Genomic DNA, 25,126 nt, shown 5'->3' with positions numbered 1-25,126 from the left:
CTGGCCGCCTTGCACATTTTATAGGAAGGTAAGAAGGCGGGAAGGACGGCCCGACTTGAGCGCTGTCCCCACCTGCCTCACTCAAGATGGCGCCCACCGCCGCCGAGTATCGGCTGAGAAGCGGCTGGGCTGAAGGCGAAGAATGAAAGGTGTTAGAGGTGTCAGAGTACCTAGCAGTTCAATTCCCCTTATACTGACATCCCCCAAAGATAAAATAAGGCGATTTTTAAATTGATTAAAAACGCTCCAGATACGCTATTCTTAAAAACACAATTCTAATTATCACATTGGTAAGATTCCTCTGCAGCTCGCAGCCCCAGTTCCCCTCACCAGGGAGAGCTTCTGAAAGGCTTATAATAATATAATATTGCAAGGAAAAATAAAGTAGGGAAACTCGAGTTCACACACTACTGAACGCGCACTCTTAAGTGCATCAGCAGTGCACTGTGAATCGGAGCGTTTCACAAGCCTATCACAGATAAGAAAGGCTATCAAAACGAAATCCTACAAAACAATATACTACTGGCCGGCAGCAATTCATACCCGGACAACGTCGGGACGGGCTGCTAGTAATTTGATAAACCAGAAGAAGGAACAATGGTTGAAACCCAAGTCAGGTTTCACCAGATGTAAGAGATGTAAGGCATATGAACATGGAATCAACTTTACAGAGATAGATATTAATGGAAGAGAATACTTCAGGTTTAAACACCCCATGATTTGCAAGACAGAATTTGTGGTTTATATTCTCTTTTATCTATGCCTGAAGATGTAGATACGGAGTACCATACCTACGGTACACAAGTGCATATTACAACACCTGCAAGCCATCAAAAATGCAGATGATACTTATCCTACAGCTCGCTACATCAGGTCGGTTCACCAGGTAGACTCGACCAAACTGACCTGTAGTGTGTTACACTGAATCTCCAAATCATTCAGAGGTGGCAATAGATAGATGCAATTGAGGAGACTAGGATCTGGGCTTACTTATGCAAATCGGGTCAGGACGCGGCGGAGCCACCGCCTGTACAGGCTTAACAAAGTCGTTTTGGTGGAATTGAGGTAGTGGGAGAGGATACTTGCCGGTTCCCTACACTACAGGCCTATCAGAGCCGCATAGTGGATTGTGTTTAGATTGTGGTGCTGGAACCAGATGATTACTGATGGGGCTTGCTCTACATAGCACGTGTAGCGATACATCATAAACACAACAGGTTTATCTGTTCTGTTCTAACAGGAGAGGACCTTATACCAACCACGGGAACGGACAATTATTGTGCATCTCGTTATACTGGGGAATTTCTCTTGATTGAAACTACAGAAACAAGCTGTCATTCAGGTTATTACAACGTTCTAAAACTGTTTCGCGGTTACGATTACCTCTAATACATGGATCTTGGAGTTACTTACTGTTCTGCAGTTTCTATTAGCCTTGAAAAAGTTCACGTGTCGGCTGCCAGTGTTTTTTGTGTAATGGGATTTTGAAATGAAATAAAGAATATACAAGAGAAAAAAGATTGACTTATGGACTTCCTCTATTTACTATAATAGTTACTGCTTCCAATCAGATTTGGACTGATTTTTGGTGTGCCTCGACATTTGTGCAGGATATATATATATATATATTGAGGCTAATATAGTTGTCACTTAAAACCATTAAGAAAATGACTTACCTGCGTTGTAAAGTACCATACAAAAACTCTTGTGGTACTTATCAGCATTGGAAATACTTGCATGGCTCTTTACTCCATTGCAATGACTGCTTTGTAAAGGCGGAGGCTGCATACTATTAATTATTTTATACATTCATTTGGATATTTAAGATCTTTAATTGTATTTATTGTGAGTGCTGTTACCTCATACACGCCCATCGAATAACTAATAATTGTTGTATGTTTGCTCAGGCCAAAGTACTAAATGCGAGCCAGAGGATGCATTCAGAAGACTATTCTTCTGAGCTATCCTACTTAGGTGGCATGGACTTTCAGTCAGCGCTCACATCAAGATTGCAGCTTTTCTCCTCCAGGTGAATTTCCTGCAGGCAAACGTGAAAGGAATGAAGGTTCCCCTCACCATGCGTTCTATCGGTGCCATGGTCAAGCGTACAATAATCTCAGTAACAGGAACACAGTCAATCCCAAAACCGAATGTGAAGGAGACGACTTCATGCTGGTTTCAACCAATGAACTGGCAAATGGAATGGAGCACATACTGATTCAAGTCGCTTATATTCTTGTCTCCCCAGGTAAATACGAAGCACTATGTGCGCTGAACTGTTAAAACAGGTCTTTTATTTAACGGTTCCTGCCTGTTCATCCATCATCAATGTCGTAATATGAAGTCCTGTACTAACTACGCGACTACCAATGTAGCATAAAGATCCCTTGAGCGACTAACATTTAATAAGAGCATCACAGCTCTAAAGTACGGTTCTCTTCACTGTAATGCATGGATTTGCAAAATCCAAATCCACCCTGTTTTTGCTTGAATTAATACATTCTTTACTACAATTACTCAAACATACAAAATGACAATACAAATTTGAGAAGTAACATTCCCCCTTTAAAGTAGGTTCGACACTTTTAAAAACATTTGTAGATGACCTGCAATCAAAACATCCTGAAAAACAAATGCCAGACATTGCCTGAAAGAATCACATACATTTTCTTGGACTTAAATTTCCTAGACTTGCCGTATTACAGAACTGTTACAATAGCAAACACAGCAGATGAAGTCATAATTTTTTGCAGAAAATCAAAGAAGGGTGCATTTTCTAAAGGCAGTGTTTCCGCTGGGTACCTTCAAAGTTTGTAACTTCACTGGACCTACGCACACTCCTGCACTGACTCAATTAAAAGCACTAGCAAAAAGGTCAGAAAGACGAGGATTCACATGGTATTATCAAACAGGCCGACACCAAAGCCGTCATTAAGTAAAGGAAAGGAAAACAGAAGACATCACAGAACTAATAGTCCCAGAGGAGTAGTTAGGGGTTAGGCATAACCCGGAGTGCTCTCAGCCTAACAATGAAAATAGGATCCGAGCCGCTAGATCAGTGCGGCCGAGCTCGCTCCCTGCAGCTATGCGCTTTTGAAGTTGAAATGGTTTTGTTGTACCTCCTTCTCTGGGTCCGAAAACCAGCTGGTGTCTGTGCTGGAGCCTCGAGGCAAAACATGAAGATCCACCAGCACGGCGAAGTTCCCACACTGCAAAACAAAAGAGTCCCATTACAAGCTGCTGTGAGGCGCAAGTCTGAGAGACAAGAGGCGGAAGCCATGTTAAGAAGGCTCCTCGTGACATTCATTACTGCAGCCCCACAGGTGACAATGTGCTCCTAGCCGGGGCAGGCACGCTTTCACACTTTGTCTGCACCTTGTCCCCACTCCAATCACCAATAGGAGAAACACAGCAGGTTGAGTAGACAGAGAGAACTGTAGCTCCAATATATCGTATATAATATATATAGGCATATATATGTATTAGTTGTCTAGTGTTGGACGGTCTTTCCATTGAAAAGGCATTTTTGCTTATGGCTTTTGACACGGTGAGCAGATTTGCACGAACTTTAGCAATCTATTCAGTCAGCTAAGTTTCGACATGCTACGTTTTGTGACAAATCGCCCACAGGGGGAAACATTAAGGGGAGATTAAAAAAACAGTATGATTCCCCATTTTAGCTCCTGTAGGAAATTTTGCAGAAAGGTAGAGCAAAAAGTGCTCAACAGATGCAAACCAAAGTTAGCATAAATGTAGAACTTTACTCAAAAAGCGTGCTTTTTTTATTTGGTGTAAAACTGTTCAGTATGTTTTGAGATCTAAGCATCTGAAAAAGGTGCTGTGTGAGCATGAACAGGTTAACACTTTTGTAGAAGTTGTCAGCTGAAAAGCCATCTGTTAATTTGCTTACAACTTCAACACCTTTGAACAATATGCCTGGAATGTGGCAGACAGTACGTTCAGATTACAACTGGTATTTTGAAATGTGTGCATATCTATAAAGGGAAGGGGGCAAACAAGCGTCCACTTGCTAATAAGTTGGGCACCGTGTGATGAATGTGGACAATATTAGGCAGAAGCTATAAAAGAATAGTTTCTAATGTTAAGTCGTGTTTTCTCTATCCATACGGGGTGGAGGTGGCAACGTTATAACTGTGACTTTGATCAATCTTTGGGGCAAGCAGTTAGCAAGTGATAACCAGTGCAGGTAAGTTAGGTTTTGTGAAAATCCATTTTTGGGGGGAGAGTCCAAAAATAATTTTCATGAACTAGTAAATTGGGTGTCATCTGATGTATCTGGACAAATTTGGCAGACTTAGCATGTTTAGCCTACTCTTGGTTTTCTCAGTTTCATATAGGCATGTCAAAGTGGAGTGGGGATTTCATGGGGGTTAGAGAAGTGTTCGTCTGCTACTAAATTTGGCATTGTTTGATGATTTGGATAATGTTAAGCATGTTTAGCTTACTGTTGGTTATGTCAAGTTTTGAGCCGATCCATCGGGGTTAACCCTTTGGGCATGGCTGGAATTCCCCCATCGTGCACGCGAATTCCACGCATGTTCAAATCGGATGGCCCAGGGCGTCTGACGCACACGCACACCGTGACGTCGGATGGCTGGGGGCCGGCCGACGCATGCCAGGGGTTAAACGGGAGGCAAATACAGATGAATTCACTAATAACTTTGTTTCATTTTAATCAATCTGCATGGAATTCTGCAGCTAGCAAATTAAACCCAGTGCAAGTCAAGGCAAGTCCGGTAGCCAATCCCCGCTGCACACAGCCGAAAACGGTTAGGCACAGTGCCTGGCCAAAGTGTGCACACAGAACTTGTACATGGCAGGCTGTGCGCACACTGTGGGTTGGGCAGCCACAGTGTGCAGGGAGCAAGGCCTGGCTGCAGGCCTAACTGTGCACAGCCAAAAACAATGTGCAGCAGTGTTCCGGGTCGGGATGCGGGCATGAATCCGTCTCCCCCCCACACTCATCCAGGTACACATGTGGTTCCATACCAAGACTTACCAATGGCTGAAACTACTAAACACCACTGGGTATGGGCTCCCAAGCAGCAAGGCCAACCTCCTTTATTTGCCTTCAGAAAAGAATCAAGTATAGCTAATAGACTGGTGAGAGCAGCATTACCAATGAAAGAGCAACCAACTTTAAGGACCATGATTGGATTACCTCCTGTTATGGACCACCACAAATGTGGTGGATGCAACTGTTGTGATTCTACTGAAGAAGGGTCCACTTTTAAACATAATGAAGTAACGTGGAAACACGAGACCGTTACAAATTGCAAATAACGGTTCGTGATATATGGGATCAAGTGTCCATGCAATTTGCTTTATATCGGCAAAACGAATCAAGAGATTCGTACAAGAATTCAGCAACATAGATCGAGAATTGAATGAAAGGTTCCCAATGCCCCATTGGTGAACCACTGGCAAAAAAAGAACCATGGAGAGAATGAACTGCGATGGACAGTTATTGCTAAAGTGGACCAGGACTTAAGAGGTGGGGATTTGGAAGCCAAACTTTCACGAAAAGAAGCCATGATGATTGTGAAATTTAACTCAGCCACCGAAGGACTAAATGAACTGTCCGAAATATATAAACTATAAACAGGATCGAGATTGCTGCCATGGAGGGCACCTTAAAAATGTTCTCCTGATACCACAGCAAAATGGCAGCCAGTAGACCCACATCACAGTTCACAATTTTGTGAACGAGTCTCCCAACACAAGATGGCGCCCACGGACAGAAACATTGATTTGAAAAGAAACCGCTATCTCTAAAAGCATCCGCATGGACATCAAACATAAATTACCGAAATATGAACCCAAGATAAGCCATGTAGTATACAATAGATCAATGCCGTTTGCCCAAAACGGCACGACACCCACGAACCTTGCTCACTCAAAGATGGCGCCCGTGTAGCAGCTAGAAATCATGTGATGTGAATAAAAACACGGAACTACACGCGGAACAACACAGACTGCCCGGGATTGAGGGACCGGACCCTGATCAAGTCAGAAAGCAGAACGAACGAAAGGTGAGCACCTTAGAGCACTACACGTTCAGAAAAGATCTGTCAGACACCGTTATGGAAAGCACATACCTTTGGACATCACTATAACATAAATAAGAATGTATCCTTTCACCTTCCAGGCACATTGCGGGCGTCGTTCAAGATCCACCCCCCCATAATTCACGTGTGGATAATAAGAATAACAAATAGGTAAGATACACGACTTTTTCCTCAAATAAATTACAGATCAGTGAGCGTAGTGACCAGATTCACCCAATCATTAAACAAAAAGTTTGTTCTCTTCCACAGAATAGAGAGAGGCGAATAACCACATGAAAGCAGTGAGTTATTTTCGGATTCAGTTTGGGTATTTATGTATGGGGTTTTTAGTGATGAAATACCAATATGTGTGTTTACCATTCTGGTGGTCCCGCTTCGCGGTTGTTGGTGACTAAAGGATTTCAAACTTGTCTGACGATTAGAGAGGTAAGAGGTAGAGAGGTGGTTGTTGAGCCTGATAACAGTCTTCACTTTGGGTAAACAAACAATTAATAAAGGTCTCCCCTCTTTTCCATTCACAGTCTATGGTCCTGATGAGAACTCTGAACTAAAGAGAGTTCGAAACGCGTGGACCTTGTTGTGTACAGACCTTGTCATGTTTAAACCATAAGAAAATCAAATGATACTTGTATTATACTGATTCACTCTTGAAATTACATTCTATGGTTTCCCAAAAAGTGTATATAATCTGTATAAAAATATTTTTGATATTAGAGTATTAGGAGCGTGTGTGTGTGTTGAGTATGTCTGACAAAGATCTTTAGTGATAGTGTGTATGAATGATATGAAGGGGATGTGGTATAACAGGGATTAAGAATATGTCCGTTTATGTTATGTTTTTCTGAAATGTTTCTTTGAAATATGTGAAATTTGTAAAAAGTAAATGAAAAAATGAAAATTTGAAATAAAATAAAAATCAAAAGGATTGATTCATAAAAATCAGATACTTCTCACATAGTGTTCTATTCCTGTGTGAGGAAGACAAATAATTTACTAATATTAGCAGCATTGGCACTTTTTTGTAGTATACAAATGGCTGAAACTAAGCACGAGTTGGATAGACGTGATTGAACATCTTTTTATAGATAGCAGTTTCGTTGTTGTAGATTGTAATCAATTTTTTAAAATTTCTTTGTAATTTCATGCCAAATTAAAGGCTTATAATGTCACTACTGCATTAGGTTTATTGTATATGGCATACCCCGACACCCTGTCTATGCTGCTCAAGCAATTGCTATTGTAATGCTACGCATAAGATTATTGCCACAAGAAAATCACTTGTATAATTTCCTGAAAACCAATAAAGAATATTTATTTAAAAAAGAGAAAATGTGCAGCAGGGATTGAAAATTAAGTGAATTTAATTTTTTTTTAAATCTATGAAAAACACAGTCCTAAAGTGAGTTATGTTCCTCACTCTCCCTCCACCTGTTCAACCTATACCTCCTCCCTCTGATCCGGACCCTGAAAGAAAGGAAAGTGCGCACCTTTAACTATGCGGACGACTTTCAACTCATGATTTTCCATCAGCAACTTCCCTTAAACCATCCACGAATTTCAGACCACTATGCTACTCATCCACGACTGGATGAATAGCAATTACTTAAAACTTAATCCAGACAATACGGAAGTGATCCTAACGGGGGGATCACTGAACCCTTGGAGACCTCTTTTTTGGTCAAAGGAATTAGGACAGCCTCCCACCCTGTCCTTCTCTGCCAAAACTTTTGGGGGTAACAATTAACAGCGATCTCACAATGAAGACCCAAATTGGCTCTGTGATCTCAACGTCCTTCTTCCAGTTGAGAAAAATAGGAAAAATCAGTAGATTCCTCACACAGGAAGCTATAATACAGGTAGTTGTAGCTATGGTAATATCCCACATAGACTATGCCAAATCTCTATACTTTGGCATTCCAGCCTACCTAATCTATCAACTACAATTGGTACAGAACCAGGCAGCAAGACTGATTTTTCAGCAAAACAGGCGTCAACATGTCACACCCCTTATGAGGAAGTTGCACTGGCTCCTTATAACTCAGAGATGCGCCTTCAAGGTGGGATATTTCATCTTTATATCCCTGAATGGCAGGAGCCCTAAATTTGTTGACAGTCTCATTCAAAGGCAAAATCGTACGCGCAATCTGCGATCTGCTCACATGCATCTTTTATCTACCTCCACCTTCAAACTTCCTTTAAGCGCTTCTGTGAAACCAGGTTCGCCGTACTAAGCCCCAGATACTAGAACTCCCTGCCTCTTGAAATCAGATCCTGTACAGATCTTATTAGCTTTAGGAGGCTCCTTAAGACATGGCTGTTTAGACAGGCATATGAGTAAAATCCCAGGACTCGGCACACCTCAGAACAGCGCTATGAAACCATTTCAGTGTACGCGCGCTTTATAAGCAATATTAAACATAACATAACACGTCAGTTTTTTTTCTGTCACATACAGCCCGATTCGCAGAATTGAGCAGTTTGTGACTGGGAAAATGCCTTTTCCTATGTTCCAAATCCATTTTTAGATCTGGTAAACTATTACTGAATCGCAAAATGGGTTAGCGATTCGGTATTAGGAAGGGGCCTGTTAAGGGCGTTTCTTTCTAATAGCGTTTCGCAGTGCTATGTACAAATGTTTTGTGGTTGCAAAACATTCGCATATTACCACCTACTTCAAGAAGGTGGTAACCCATTTGCAAACTGGAAGTGGTCCACAGGGGACTCAAACCCTGTTTTGAATCCATGCGAAAACGTTTTCAGAGCAGGCAGTGGTCCGTAGACCCACTGCCGACTCTTAAAAATTTGAAAACTGAAATGTTTCATTTTTCTCTTTGAAACATGCTGCTAACACTGTTACAACTCCAAAGCTATAGGGTTTGTGTAAAACCAAATCGCTATGTAAAAGACATCACCTTGCAGCAGGAGTATGCTGGGAGTTGTGAAATGTGTTCAGTGGTGCACTTTGAAGCATATTGTCACAAATATATGCGGATAGGAAGAAACGGTAGGTTACCGCCATGTACAGATAACTTTTCCATTAAAATGTCCTCTTTCAGTTGCTATTACATTTGCATGAGGCATGAAGTTTCACTGCTAACTGTATATGGCGTGCACCCAATAACTTGTGGAAATGTGGTTTCTGTGCATATTTATCACAGTTAGAGTGTACTGTATTTTTTTACCCTATTAACATTTTTGTATCCATCATAATTCAGAAGTGGCAAAAACATGCATTTTTCGCACTTTACTTGCTGCTTATATATTTTGAAATATTTGTCAAGTTAATTTACAAGTATTTCAATGTTATTGTGTGCTAGAAAACATTGTGACTTGGTTGCAAATTCATTCTCTTTGCAGTAAGAAAAGGGAAATGTAAAGAACAGTCTCCTTGTAAAAAAAAACCAAGCATTTGCAATGCAATAGGTCTCGTATTTGCGAGAGTTTGAGCTATTGACATTATAAATGACAATGCCTTTTATGTACGTATTGTTTTTCAAAACATAAATAACAGGCATTGTCATTTATATGAGAATAGCTTAAACTCTTGCAAATACGAGACCTATAGCATTGCAAATGCTTGTCTAGCACTGTCGACCGATCAGTATTTTTTGTAAAAATGGAATGAACAAATTGGTCAATTCATAACACAATATGTTGTTTTTAACTTAACTTTGTGCTTGCTTCCTATTGTATTAGTTTGTGTGCAGGGGTGAGGGAGTTAAGCATTGGCCGAAAGCAGTGTGAATGCTGGAAGTTGTAGGACTGAGCTTCTCCCTGTTGCTTCCTACAACTGTGGTCACTGCTGGTGGAATAAGTAATCATGTGCTCTTTGTAGGATTGCAAAGGAGAGCTTTAATGCAGAACTTGGAGAGTATTTTATGCATAAATACAATCTGCAGCAACGGAGTTAAGATAATATTTTGAGTGTCTGGTAATTATATTAGAGAATGTACAAGAAATAAATGGTGTAAGTTTACTGAGGTTTTTTGCCCTTGCCGGCCTTTTTGCTCGAGCAAATGGGCAACCTAAACAAGAGGAAAACAAATCCTAGTGCGGAGGCAGAATGGGCAGGAAGAGAGGGGAACGCCCCGTGCACAGAGGGAGAGGATGGGGAAGATGTAGAGAGAGCTTCAGGCGTGGAGAGATGATGATTGGGAGTCAGAGGGCAGGGAGTAGGAGGGCAGGGAGACATCATGTGGAGAGACTGTTGGAAAGAGGGAGGTGTCGCAATATCGTTAGTAATGGAAAGAGTTGCTATCCACAGAATGGCACATACAGTTGAAATCCTATAATGCAGGTATTAAAGATTGGGATGCATATCATTTAATATTACTAAACCAGGATTTCAAAATCACTCACATTTTTATTGTGACTCGAATGAGGCTGTATAAAATAGCATAGCGCTGAAAGAAGAAACCGGACGTGGTTTCTCCGACATACTTTGGCCTGCTCTACAGACCCGTGGGCTTTTTTATAAAGAACATATTTCTCAGGCAGCGCTTTAATTCTTGCTCAGCGGTGGAGAGATTCATGCTCCAGCAGCGACAGGTCTGACTTGTGAACGGCAAAAGAGATATAATAAAGAGTGGCTCAGCTGGCGAGATTCAGGCAGTAGGGTGAGGTATGGCTCGTATGAAGCATGCTGCTGGGAGGTCAGAAGGTACGCTGGCCTGCAAGGCTAGTGGGCAGTAGGCTCAAGTAGATTTTGTGAGATCGGCTGGCCAGTTCTTTGCCACCCTGCAAGCAAAAATGTGACCTGCAGAGGCAGCGGCAATGAAAGCAACATGGAGAATGAGAGGGTGGGGAACGGAAGCTAAAGAATCGACAAGCCTTCTTATCAGCAGTTAATTGATGGAGTCACATAAAGCTGACGACGGAGCGGGCGCTGTATTGCACCATGGAGCACGGCTCATGAGAAAAGTTATGCGTGCCCACAATCAAATGCAAGCATTATAGACAAGCAGGCGCACGTATACAATAAAAGAGTGCGCTGTGCTGAAACATGGAGCACAGCGCCTGAGAAAAGATATGCGTGTGTTTGCAAATTCTATAAAGCATACATAGAAATAAAAAAAAACAAGCAAAACAAACCAGTGGTGCGCGCGCACCACAGAGGAGCAGGGCTGGGAATCGAAAGTAGTGGTGCGCACGCACCACAGAGGAGCGGGGGCGAGGAAGCGCGGCAGCGAGGCGAACGCGCGCTGCTGCGCGTGCTAGACACGGATGGGAATGGGAGTTGCATAGGCGGGACAAGCGCCCGCCTTTGCCCAATTGCGTGCCTTTTTTTAATAAAAAAAAACACGCTATAGCCAATGCCTGCCTGCGAAAGCAAAACCACACGCACCAGAGGGTGGTCAGCTTTCAAAACTCCCTCACAAGAGGTCTTGCGCTGCACGAACAGTGCTGCGCACTGCAACGCTAGGCACGAGACCTAAAAAAGGGAATAATGAACAGACGACATCGTCTGGCATTTGACCTCCGTGTTTGAATACACAGCAAATGCTAGACGATAAAAACAAAAGTCAAAGGACTCTGTGTTAATCGTTGTCATTTTCAAGTCCTGCAAGGTTATTCTGGGGGTGCTGCAGATGTCCCCCCCCACACCCACCTCTTTCCAGAGTCAATGCAACCAGGAACCAGGCGAGAAATTGCTAAGTGGGAAACAAATTTGGGAAGTCGATAGTTTTCAACAGACAGCATAATAGCAAAGTAAAGAAAGAGTATATATTTTTATTCAACTTCCTGCATTTCCAATCAGTTTTGAAGCATAACCAGTGTACATGTTCTGATTCTTTGAACAGATTCTTTGTGAGTTTTAGCGTGAATTGTTTACAGGGCTGTTAGCTTTGTCTCTGAAACACTAAAAATTCGCAGCTCCCTAAAATGAGGAATCCAAATATCTTCATGAAGGCAATTACTGCAACCCAGCACCAGTGCATCTACTCATTAATACAAAATGGTGAAAGAGGCCAAAAGTGGATTTTACGGCGATAGTAACTACCCATAGCCTTTTTAGACTCAGTAAAAGAGGGCACGTAATACATACTGCCATTTGGTACAGTAAGACATTATGTTTATGATAGGAAAAGAAAAAAGAAACAAAAAGGGGTAGGTGGACTTAAATATCATGATCTTAGACATTATTTTAGGTATTTAATTAACCAAGGGGTCCATTAGGATGGCGGACGGATCGCCACCGCCTGCATGGCGCCATCCTTGCCCGTCCGCCACCTTTCCCCCCCCCGCCATATTAAAATGGCGGGGGGCCATGGCAGACGGGAATACCGTCCGCCGGTTTTCCGCCGCAGGTTGGCTTGCGACCGTGGCGGAAAAGCTCTAATATGGTGGCGGTGTCTATCAGGCCGACATGGCCGGAGGGGAATGCCTTTCCATGGCGGCAATGCCGCCACGAAAAGGCATACGGTTCCTGCTTTGGGGGCCCATTGCAGACCCCCAGGGTAAAGGGGGGGGTGCACATGGGGGGTACCTATGGTACAAAGGGGGGGGTGCACATGGGGGGTACCTATGGTACCCCCCTGTGTTTCACAGCACAACATGGCAGGCACAGCGCGGTGCCTGTCATGTTGTGCTGTGAAACGCACAACACGCATTTTTCACATTGCGGCAGCCGGTGCTTTATGCACCGTCCGCCGCAATGTTAAAAATGCAGGATGCACCCGCCACTGTGGCGGGTGCATCCTAATTGGGGGCACGGTTCCTCCGCCCTTGTGGCGGATGGTACCTGCCCCTGACAGGATCGCCATCCTAATCGACCCCCTAGTATTTTGAACTGTAATTTAGTTAGCATTATATATTTGCATTATATATTTTTTTATTTTTTCCATATATGTGCACATGATGGAATATTTTTTCAGTATTCCAATAAACATAACTACCTGGATGTTTTAACCTATCCGAACTTTCAGACCTGGGGGATTATTAATACCCTTGGTGAAGACGTAAAAGAAAGCATGACTGGTGACACAAGTTACCTTCAGTAACACATAGGTACATAACTAGCAAAGCAATTAAGTTGCTTTGTATCTAATGAAGTTAGGATGATGTTGCATTTTAATATGCATCAAAAAGTTTCATGCTTTGGTAACTGGTGACTAAGAAAAAGTTGCACGATAATATGGTAACATACGTAAGCATTCAAAGTTCCTCAGGCTTCATTGCCAGATGGTATTAACATGCTAATATGGTGTTTAGGTAGTAGGCTAGGACATCTTTCAAACAGATATTAACTTCCATTTGGTCCACTAGAAACTATTGGAAAGCGAGGTCGATACAGTTGTGCCACAAGTGAATTCTTGAGACGGGCCATACTTATCCTAATCTTACATTTTGAAAATAACTTAATGGGGCCAATCATGGTTGACAAATAATAAGATTTCTTTAATTGCCGCATTAAACACCTGGAGCAAACAGTTTAGCTAAAGCTTTTGGCTTACAGTTTAGAAGCCAAAAGTAAAAAAAACAAAAAACTTCTGTTGTATTCAGAGACAAAATTAGGTTTAATAAGTGCATTTGCATGTCCTTTTTCACTAAGGGTGTGAATGGCAAGGTGCACTCACCTAAAGATAATATGTAGGGCTGTCTTAAGTAATGATAAGACTGAAGAAATAGCTTACATGCTGAAAAGGGTCTTCATTATATCTGGTTTGGATGTTTGGTGTACAGAAAGATGCTTCACATTCATGCTATGGTCTCAGATATGCAGCTGCATCCTCTTCCTCGCCCATTTGCTCGAATACTGTGAAATGACTTCCCAAAGCATAGGTACTAGCAAACTGTAAATACTAGCAAAATGATCATGTTGTCCAAGTCTTGACTTAAAACGACATGCAGTCAGTTGTTCGTGTAGCTACTAATCACTGGACCTTTTGTAATGTAAATATATAATTTGAGGCTAGTACAAGTGGATTTCAAAGTTTCTTCCAAATGGGCAAGTGTCTGGGCCACATAATGAGTTAAAGGAACTGCACATAGTGCATGCCTAAAGCAATGTTAAATGAGTGTACACGACCACTGCTGTTCAAATATAGACTACTGAGGATTCCCATCTTAAAGTTGAGAAAAATGCAAGCATTTAACACTAAGAAAGATCCAAAGTTAGACAACTGAGGGTTTTGAACAAATGAGAATTTGTTTTGTGATAGAGTGATTTCCCTTAGACTGGCCGGTAAGAACCATTTCAGTAATTGGTGGGCAGTGGCAATGTACTTTATTCTTACCACTTAATCTCTACAGATTGAATTAAACTCCAAGAAGCAATTACTCTACCACAAGTGTGCAATTCACTGCACTTCATATGGCGAAGATTTTTCTCGTCAGACATGTAATATTTTGTGGCTTCTTTCGCTTAGCTGATATTCTTCATGAACCCAGCAAACATGGTGCTTAATGCAACACAATCCATTATCCTGTGAATGTCAGCACCTTGAAGACACTCTAAACACTGCATTACTTCAGAATCACTTTAATTCAAAACTTTAAAAAAAAATCAAATTAGAGTAACATAGTAAAATACAAAAGTAAAATAATTGGTTATATACAATTTAGAGCAGCCCTGTTCAAGGATTACACAAGTCTCCTCATGCGCTAGGTGGAATAGAAGATTTTATAGTGTACATGCTTACAAGAATCATTGTATGCAGTCAGTAATGTTAACACAAACATGTTCTCATGGGAAACTGAGAAGGACTCATAGGAAGGAGTATTTTTAAATACTTCTATATTGTAGACACCATCTGTATTCTATGATTTACCTTTGGTGTACTAGCATCGTACATGAACATTTATTTTAACACTTCAATGAACTCAATCTAAAACAGTAAGTTGGGTGGTGTCTTATTTCTAGAGTGCACACAGCGTTTTTCTCCCCATAAAATTGTGAAACAAAATTACATTCAATGGGTTTGGTGGCTGAAAGGTCTATTTGATCGGCTGCAGGAATATGGATTGGTGCCCTAAATCACAGATCTCAAACCTGATGTGTTCACTCAGCTTTTCATCATCCTTTTGAATTAGATGAAAATAGTATGATTGAGGTTGGTAAAAATAAAAATACATTATCTGTCAACAGCACAAGAAATCCTATTGGGTCGTATCCAAAATGCAAGTATATTTATATAATATATATAATATATATAATACTTCATAACTTGGAGTGCAGGCATGTGATTAAACTACTTTATTATACGTTATCTACATTAAGAATGTCAAAAGATGTGTAACTTGGCAATATTCAATGCAATGCTTAAGTTAAAGCTGTTTGAAAAGCTGGGTTAAAAGCAGAGTTAATGCTAATTTCCATAATTAGACCAATTAAAAAACATTATAACCAAAGGGGCACTATGGGTTGTCACTCCTTTGTACATTTAGCAGAATACTTAGGCCCTCATTAGGTGTCGCCTAATAGTTATTGAGCTAACGGTGCACCTTATAGCTACCATTGACACCGCATGTAGCATTTTCTGGATGTGATATTACCTCACTAGTCTGAGTTCTGAACCTCAGAATGAAGGACATTTGAGTTATAACTCCAATAGAGCTACAAAACTCACCTTATTTATTTTTTCCCCAACACACATTTCACCTGGTTTTACCTGGTGAAATGTGTGCATTGGAAAGGTATGCTACTTTAACATTGTTTGTAATTATAGTTGCTACCTGGCCGGTTTTATACCGGCATGACCAGTATTGTAATGCCTTTGATGGTAGAAGAATCACCTAAAGCCATTATTTTTTCCTCTTATGCCCTTGTACTTCAGACAGTAATAGTTAGAAGAAAACATTTTAAAATGCGTTCTACGGCTGCCCTTAAGATCCCAAAGACAGAAAGGTATGTTAAAAATGAATACAAACATTTCATTTAAAGTTCTACTTAAAAAGCATGTCTGGGAATTTGCAGAACCTTAAAACGTAAACAGACTTTCTCTAGGAAAGGAGGTAACCCTATATGTTATCTTGATGGAAATGAGGCTCTGAGAAGAAATCTGCACTCTGAAAAGCTAACCATTGCCCCAAAAAACAACTGGTCCTAAGATCAGAGATTGTTATATCTTTGCATTTCCACTCGTAAAATCTCTTGAAACCACAATACAAAATATTAGAGGTCAGTTATACCCTCTAAAGGTAAATTGTTGTAACACGTATGATAATGCCATTCGGGAGAGATCTGATCAATAATGGCGGTTTGGTGCAAATTTGAAAAAGCATGCTAGCTCGCGTGGGCAGGGCTTTCAAGCACATTGTAACCCGGGCTGAGAAGGCGAAGCCGGACCCAATGGGGCCTGGGACAAACGCCGTCCTGGGGCTAGAAGTCCCTCCCCACCCATCTGCATAGCCGCTAGAGGGGGGCGACCAGGATTGTCCACTCTAGGGCAAACTCAGACCCACCCAATGCGGGGGCGAGCCGACCAAGACGAGGGGGGATAAATAGGGGCAACAGGCTTGAGAAAGCACAAACCCCCCCTCGCAGAAGAGAGAGGGACGTTTCACCATCGAGCAAAGGGCATAGCTGCCTAGCAGATCGCTGGTCGGAGGCAGCAGGAATAATCAGGTAGCGGATACCGGATTGAGGCCATACCTAAAGCCGGAGCGGGAGCAGGCAGCCTCCAGAAACGACCCGGATCCACAGCGTCCAGCCGGAAGATGGACGGAGCAAGCAGCGGACATTTGTCAGCCTCCCCTCCCCCCTTCTGTGGAGCACATCGGGGCAGCTGGTTTCTGCGTGAGGCAAGAAGCGAGGGACAGCAGCAGAGAGGCATGGGGTGGCTCTGTAGCAACCGGCACCAGAAGTAAAGGAGGACATGTGTCTCAGGGCGGGCGTGCCCAGCTGCAAGGCGAGGCCCCCTCTTAAAGGCACACTGCCTTTTTTGGCTTGATCCGGTCCCTGAGAATAGAGCAGGGCCATCGGACTCTGAGCCTGCATCGGCATCAATTTTACCCGGCAGCAGAGGCAGCAAGGCTGCCAGCAGGAGGTTTCAGGTTGCCGCAAAGGGAGAGAAAGAGGCGCGAACAGCGTCAGGGATGTATTTGCTATCTGTTTTCCCCTGGGACAAGCAGTAAGGGCCAGAGCCCTGAAAGGAGACCGGTAGTGGATCTCTTGCCAGACGCAGACTTCAGCAGGATCAGACAAGCCCCCAGGGCCACAGCGACCCAGGAAGGGCTACAAGGGGATTCATTTGGGCACGATCGGCAGCAGTAGAGGGTATTTGGGCACCATCCGCAGCTGTGGAGGATATTTAGGCACAAGTTGCAATGGTGGAATATATTTGGGTTTACTGAAGGTCACTAGTGCCCAAGGATCTTTGTACCCCCTTTCTGTTCAGCTCACAATTACATAGGAGTAGGAGCAACACAAGGTCCTGCAGGCGATGGCAAGCAAGCGCGGGCCAGCCAGGAGGAAAGCACTTCAGGGAGCCCAAAGAGCAGCCGGAGGCCCCCCCGAGAAGGGCCAAAAGAGGCGCAGAGGAGACACAGGGCCCGATCCGGACGACAACTTGCAGGCGATGTTGGAGAAGGTTGGGGCACTGGTAGCCCTGAAGGGAATGTCCTGGATGGACCAGCAGATCAAGGAAGGGGCTCAGAGGAAAGGGAAGAAGCCGCAACAGGCATCACCAACAATGTCGCCCCCAGGAAACCTGGGGGTAGGGGGCATGCAGCCAAAACTGCAGCCCCTGCAAAGGCCAACAAGGGAGGCCCACGAAACACCATTGCCAGGGGAGTGGAGTGAAGTGGGAGGAAGTTCCCACAAGCCAGGAGCAGGAGGGCTGCAACTCCAGAGCTGGTGTCCAGCTCAGAAACAGACGGGAACAGCGATATCGAGGGGTCTGTGGCCAGCACGGCGGCCCCTCAGGAGACACGCAGGAGGCGAGCGGGCGCGTTCGACAGGGAGAGAGGTAAGCATGGCACACAGAGAGTCAAGGGTGCAGTGTGGTGCTGTGGTCCAGCGGAAGGAGACCAGGGCAAAACGTAAACATGGAATATCAGCTGGGAGTGAGCAATGTACCAAGGCAGGGGCCATGATCCATACAACCCCCACGGCAGACAGGGCTAGGCCAGGAGCAACAGGATTTCCAAGGGGAATCATGGGGTCCAGTGGCTACCCACACAGCGGATTGGATGCCCTGGTGGCAATGGCCGGGGGCAGGAGCTCCCTTCAAGGAGTCCTCCCGTGGGGCAAGGAAGAGCAAGGGGGTAGCCAGAAGCCAGACCAGAGGGCGGACCGAAGGGGCAACACAAAAGGGGCTACAAGCAAGGGAAAAGGGGACTCCAACCAGGCGCAACACAACGAGAAGGTGGGACTCAAGGTGACCACACAGAAAGGTACAGCGGGCCCCGGGGTTAATAATACAAGTACAGGACCACCCCACAACCACAACACTCTTAGGGCTGGCCAATCTCATCCCTCTGACAATGAAGGAGAGAATATGGAGAAAGGAGTTCATAGACATTTTCTCACTGCCTGAAGTGCGCCAGGCAGGTTTAGACCTAGTGACGCAAGACAAAACGGACGATGACACGAGGGACCGTCGTAAGCCCAGAGTAGAAAGATCAGTAGAAAATTGGCTAAAAGCTTTCAGAACATTGGCGTGCGTTTTCATAGAGAAATTCCCCCAGAGTGCAGCAGCACTGATTTTGTACGAGCAAAAGGTACATGAGGGGCAGCGGATATATATATATATATTCACTGAAAAAACCATAGGTTATAGACCATATATAGTTAGGAATTAGCATTTAAAAAACCTTATTTTACTCACACAAAACCATTGAAATTCCATATATAGTTAGTTGCACTAACTATATATCGCGCACCCGCAATCCACTGCTGATCATGTCACATATTACATCATTCATGACATGGTCAGTGACATCACTGATGACATCACTGATGACATCTCAAATGACATCACTGATGACATCACTGATGACAACATCCAGTGACTGTATGTTTCTGTAAAGTTAAAATATGTCTTACATATTGAAGAATGAGTGGATGTATAAGTGTCTAGATGAAGGATTTAGTAGGTGCGTGACTGACTGTATGAGTGAGTGATTAAATGTGTCTCACTGAATGCATGGGTTAGTGACTAAACTGTCTTAATTTGTGCATCATTATGTCTGTTGTGATGTAAACTGCTGCATGTGTTGATCATTAGCTATACGAGAGGCTATATGTGTTATTAATTGGTTGCCCAAGTATTTCTATGGGAGATTGAGTTTGTGTGGGGGTGGCTGGAAGGTGTGTGACTCTGTGCATAGATGTGTGAGCAGTTTATTCACTAGGTGTATGAGTTCAAGAGTGCATGTGGAAACAGCTACATGGGCAGTTGACTGTGTGCATGAGTGTATTGATGAGTGAATGGATATCTCAATGCTACATGTCATAGTAAGTACATATGTAAAACACAGTACATGTGAGAGTTGGCATATATAAATAACTGTGCATGAGAGCCACTGAATGAGTGAGTGGTTGTATCAATCATTGTGAACTTGTATCAGGGATTGTATAAGAGAGTAAATATGTGTTAGTATATGTTTCAATAAGTAAGGTGTGTATAACTGTATAGTTGAAGAAATGGAGGTGAGATTGTTTCTTTGCATGACTGACTGGGTGTGTGAGTAACTCCATGGATGAGTGGCAGTGTGTGAGTGTCTGTATACACTGAGTGTATCTAAGGTTATATTAGAGTCTGAAGAGGTTTATCGTATTAGCACAAGAATGATGTCAAATGAGACGTCATCAGTGATGTCATCAGTGATGTCATTTGAGATGTCATCAGTGATGTCACTGACCATGTCATGAATGATGTAATATGTGACATGATCAGCAGTGGATTGCGGGTGCGCGATATATAGTTAGTGCAACTAACTATATATGGAATTTCAATGGTTTTGTGTGAGTAAAATAAGGTTTTTTAAATGCTAATTCCTAACTATATATGGTCTATAACCTATGGTTTTTTCAGTGAATTTTCAAGGTTTTGTAAATGCTAATTCCTAACTATATATGGTCTATAACCTATGGTTTTTTCAGTGAATTTCAATGGTTTTTTAATAGCAAATATCATAAGCTGTCGAATGTCAAGTACGTGGTAAGTAAAAACATTTTCGTGTTTATGCACACTGATCTGCTTTGAATGCTGCCCCCCACCCCTCATTTCTATTAGGAGTACTCTCTCTTTGCAGATAGTGAAGGGTAGTTAACGCAGGCCTTTGCCCCCGTTGTAATCCGTCGTGCCTGCTTCTCTCTCCATTTGATTGATTGTTCTCTTTGGTTCATTCTCTATTTACAAACAAGCACAGAGTCGCAATACTCTGTTTAGTCTTTGCAGATAGCGAAAAATCGTGTAAAAAAACAAAAGGAATCGAGCAAAATCAGTAGGCCACTAATGGGATCTCTTTTTGACCTCCCTAAAATAGAAACATTAGGAACAACCTGTTGATAATACCAATGTGTATGTACATAAGCGGCGTTCATTTGTGTTCACAGTACCCCTTGTTGATTGTTTGAATCGACCATTGAATTGTTCGAAGTTGGTTCTCTTAAGAATCTTCTCTGCCTGCAAACGAGGAAGAATAGGAATATTCTCTCTCCCTTTGCAGATAGTGAAGGGTAGGTAACGCAAACCTTTAACACGTCGTGCCTATTTCGTTCCTCATTGATTGATTGTTTCCCCAAACATTGACTGTTTGGGAATTGGTTCTTTTTGGAGGTATTCCCTGTTTGCAAATATACGTAGGAAAATCTTTGCAAATAGTGAAAGGGTACGTAATGCGGACCTTTCTCCCCCGTTGTAATCTGTCATGCCTATCTACTCCCCACTGATTGATGCACCTGTTTCACCCGGACCATTTACTAGAGATACGTCATCTGGCCCGACCAGAGAGCACCCCTAGTGAAAAGGACATATGCAATAATAACGAAGTGATCACTGTATCCTGTTAACAGAAACTTTAGCATGAAACAACCTGGAAAGAAAAGAATAGGAAAACGAAAATCAGTAGGCCACTGATGAACATGAACTTTTATTAAACAACGAACAAAGAAACGATAACATAACGTAATGATAAAACCTATTAATGTCCTAGAAACAAGAAAACGTTAGAAATATGCCAGTGGTGAGAGACCAGAAAAACAGTAAGAGAAACCAAATCACCCCTCGCTGTCCCACCGCCTGCCACGCCCAAAAAAATCGATAGACTAGGGAAAATGCAAGTCAGTAGAACATCCGCCCCCACTCTGGAAACTTCCAAGGTGGGGCAGGGTTGCGGCTACGCCCAGCCGGGAGCAGCCCATATAAGGCGGGTCCTGCTGCCACGCCTCGGCCAGGAGATCCTAACGTAGGGTGTAGCCGGAGGAGAGGCCGAGGCCAGCGGGACCCGGCCAGGGGATTGCCTTTACAACGCTGAAGAGTTGCAGGGGGGGGAATGTCTCCTCGACCCTCCCCTCTCTCTCCCAGTCCGGCCGCGGTGGCCCTTGAGAGTTTCAGGTAGTCCCGCCACATGCTCTTCCGGTCCGGCCACCAACGGTCGGGGGGCCGAGGCCGACGGGATCCGGCTGCAGCCGATAAACCAAGGAACCCGTTCATGGGGCCAGAGCCAGGGGCGTCCGGCCGACATCCACCGGAAGCCCGGCCCAAAGACGGACGGGACATTTTTTCTTTTCTCCTTCGTAATAGCAGCGGCAACACGCCAGGCACCACTTCTTTCTTCAAAAATGGCTTTGACAACACTGGGGGGGATGTCTTGCACATGCCTCCGACCCCCCCCCCCCCATCGCCACCGGCCATAACAAATATCAAGCGGGGCACCGTGGGGTGCACTGGGAGGGAGAGACGGTGCGAACAGGCCTCTCCCGCCTCCTCAGGTGAAGGCTTCCCAGCTGCACCCTCAGCGCTCCAGGCGCCCCGAAAAGGGTTCGTCCACTGTGGCGATGCTGCAACGTCTCGCCCGGCAGGGTGGAGCCCGTCCGCTCATGTGACCCCGCGATCGCCGGTAGCTGCCGAACTCTCAAAATGGCGATCGACCTGGCAAGAGCGGGCCCAGCATGAAGAAATGGCCCGGTCACTGGTTGACTCCACCACCGTAGTCCTCCACGACCTTGAAGATTCTACAGGAGCCGCGGGAGTCTCCGACCCCCGATGGGGAATGACTGCCATGATCGCCCGTGAAGTGACGAAACTGTATCCGCGGGACGTCGGCGCTCCCATGCTGGCGCCAGCCTCACTTTGAATTACTAGAATCCTGCAGACCTCAGTTCCGGTGAAAGCACAGTGTGACCCGGTAGGAAAAATTGTTGCACCCCCTCCCCTTTTGAAGTGATAGTTCAAACCACCGATCCTTTCCTTTGCCCTTTTAACGGAACTTTGGACTGCCTCCCCCTCTTTTACATTTTCTAGAGAAAACAAAACATTAACCACTACATTACCATAGCAGTTAACACCAGAACTGTTTTCAAATTGAAAACCAACAACATCTTCAACAGAATCCTTTTTGTTTCTGCTGTGACCCTGCTACAGCACAGGCATTGTCCCCAGCAGTAATTCTGCAATGCCGGTAAGAATAGCTGTGGTGCCTACTGGACTCACTCACCCCCGCGGCGCCCCACGCCGTTATTTGCTGGGCGGCAACTTACTAGACATCACTTTCGTGCCATCTAGATTTCAGCGCGTTCTGCTGCCTTGGAACTATTCGCACAACAGACTGCTACTGACGACCCACCCCCAGGCAACATCTTCTGAATTTTCATAATTTGAAAGAACTAGTAACATGTCCTCATCAGGAATTCAAAAGAAATTGCCACGGTCTCTTCGTTGTTTAAATGTTTTTACTGTTTTTGTTTTGTTGTATATATTTATATGTTATTAAAGTTTTATATTCCTACTACTTTGTTGGAGTGCTATATATTTTTAATGTGACACATAATTGTAAAAACTTTGATGTACAAAGAGTCATTCCTAGAATCTTCCGCTTCAGGCTCGGTCCCCTCCCCAATCACAATACAGGATGGTTTTCAGATAGTAGGAACACGTGTGGTGTGACGGATCTCATCGGGTGTGGGCCTTGATCTACTATAACTCCTTTGAAGAGGGGTGATTCTTTACAGCTGGAGCCATAAACTACATCTGCAGGGCTAGCTGATAGCCTGGACAATCGGACACAGAGGAAGAGGAGTGTCAGAGGGTGCGGTAGTGAATAGGGCGAAAGGGAGGTGTCGGGCGGGCACAGAGTGTGATTCTCAGGGAAGAGCAGCGCAGATGGGGGGAGGTTTATTGCCCATGCATAAGACAGAGAGCGGGGGTGACCAGTGCCTGGGGAAGATGCTTGCGAGGGTGGGGAGCCATGCTACGAATCGACAGCGTGCAGAGAGTGGGTCTGGTCAAGGCATCTAAAATGGCTGCCGTGCACGACAAAAGTGTGGCATTTCAAAAAATGCAAGATGGCGCAAACAATGTTTTTCAACACTTCCTCATTTCCTTCGAATCGAACGTTAACAGACGTTGGTGCATATTACCAAACTTAAGCGATATTTATCGGTAACGATGCTTACCAACGAATTTTTTACCGCTAAGCATCGTCAGAAATTATCGAAGATAAACCTTGCTATTATCAAGGTTTATCGCAAATGCGATAAAAAATGGCCGCAATGCATGAATATCGCTAAAAAGTCAGCGATATTCATGCATTACCGAGCTAATGCTCTTAGCCATGTTATCCACCTCCCATTGGATAACATGGCTAAGAACTGCTCAGGGCAGGTGTTACTTTTTGGAGATATTCGCGCTTAGCGCGAATATCTCCAAAAGTTGGTAATAGGAGATATATATCTTGCATGTTGTAATGCAAATTATTGTGGTATATGGAACTCATACCATAATCTCTCAGGAAAGCAGAAACTGATCCTTTTGGGATCGCCTGAGAAGGCCTAGGGGGTGAGGGGTACTCTACTTTGCCCCCTTTTCACGTTCCGAACTATTTTATTTTACTCTCTTCTGTAATTACACAAAATAGCAGCGATAAGATGCATCAGAGACACACAGTGAGAGAAAGGAGGCCGGAGATGAAGAAGAGATGTCAAATACACATTGGAGATAATATAGTGGGAGAAGGGAAGTAAATATGAGTAAACTTACCATGTAACATAAAAATGTTGCACTCTATACTATAAGTCTCATTTTATACTACAATCACTTCGCTACAACCTCATAAATTAAAAATAAAAATGAATAATGTCTCAAACAATTTTTGATTTCTAAATATAAATTTATTCTTCAGAATTTTCTAAATTTGAAAGAACTAGTAACATGTCCTCATCAGCAATGTCCTCTTCAATCATCTCATCTGGAATCTCCTCATTAAAAGTCTGCAATGATGATTCTTGTAACTCTATGGTCTCCAAACATTCGATAAATTCGCCATCAACAGATTGATCAAAAAAATCATTCAAGTCATCTCCTCCTTGTGACAATATTTCATTATTGGTGCTGTCAATTTCAATCAATGTAGTGGAATCATTCAAGTCATCTCCTCCTTGTGACAATATTTCATTATTGGTGCTGTCAATTTCAATCAATGTAGTGGAATCATTCAAGTCATCTCCTCGTGACAATATTTCATTATTGGTGCTCTCAATTTCAATCAATGTAGTGAAATCATACAAGTCATCTCCTCCTTGTGACAATATTTCATTATTGGTGCTCTCAATTTCAATCAATGTAGTGGACAATGCAAAAGAAATTGCCACGGTCTCTTCATTGTGAGCCATTTTATTTTGAAATTGCTTGCTGTAAATTGCAGAAAAAAATAATCACTTTCATTTATCGTTTTTAGTAATACATAATATAAAACTAACTTTATCAAGTATTTAGTATAACAGAAGGACTGCAAATAAATAACTGAAAACATTTTTCAAATTATCTTCAAGTGTACAACATAGTTCCCCTTACAAATTAACAACTCACCTTTTTAAAAGTAGGAGAAGTGTTAGTACTGTGTAAATCAAACACCAGAAATTCACCACCAAA

General features: G+C 43.3%; 1 protein-coding gene across 6 annotated transcripts in view; it reads right to left on the bottom strand.

Annotated features, from left to right (window-relative positions):
* Positions 1-25,126, bottom strand: part of SLX4IP (SLX4 interacting protein) — a 627,226-nt gene that overhangs the window by 322,573 nt on the left and 279,527 nt on the right. For 4 of the 6 annotated variants that reach the window (XM_078649535.1, XM_078649534.1, XM_078649533.1 and 1 more), the window contains one exon: positions 3,120-3,209. The exons of the other annotated variants lie outside the window; for them this stretch is intronic. In XM_078649535.1, coding sequence (XP_078505661.1) covers positions 3,120-3,209 — 90 coding nt within the window. The remainder of the gene's footprint in view (positions 1-3,119; positions 3,210-25,126) is intronic. 6 annotated transcript variants of the gene reach the window in all.

The sequence above is a fragment of the Lissotriton helveticus genome, chromosome 6 (assembly GCF_964261635.1).
Source record: "Lissotriton helveticus chromosome 6, aLisHel1.1, whole genome shotgun sequence".
Classification (NCBI taxonomy): Eukaryota; Metazoa; Chordata; class Amphibia; order Caudata; family Salamandridae; genus Lissotriton; species Lissotriton helveticus.
The sequence above is the reverse complement of the archived record's forward strand: the minus strand, read 5'-3'. Positions and strand labels throughout refer to the sequence as shown.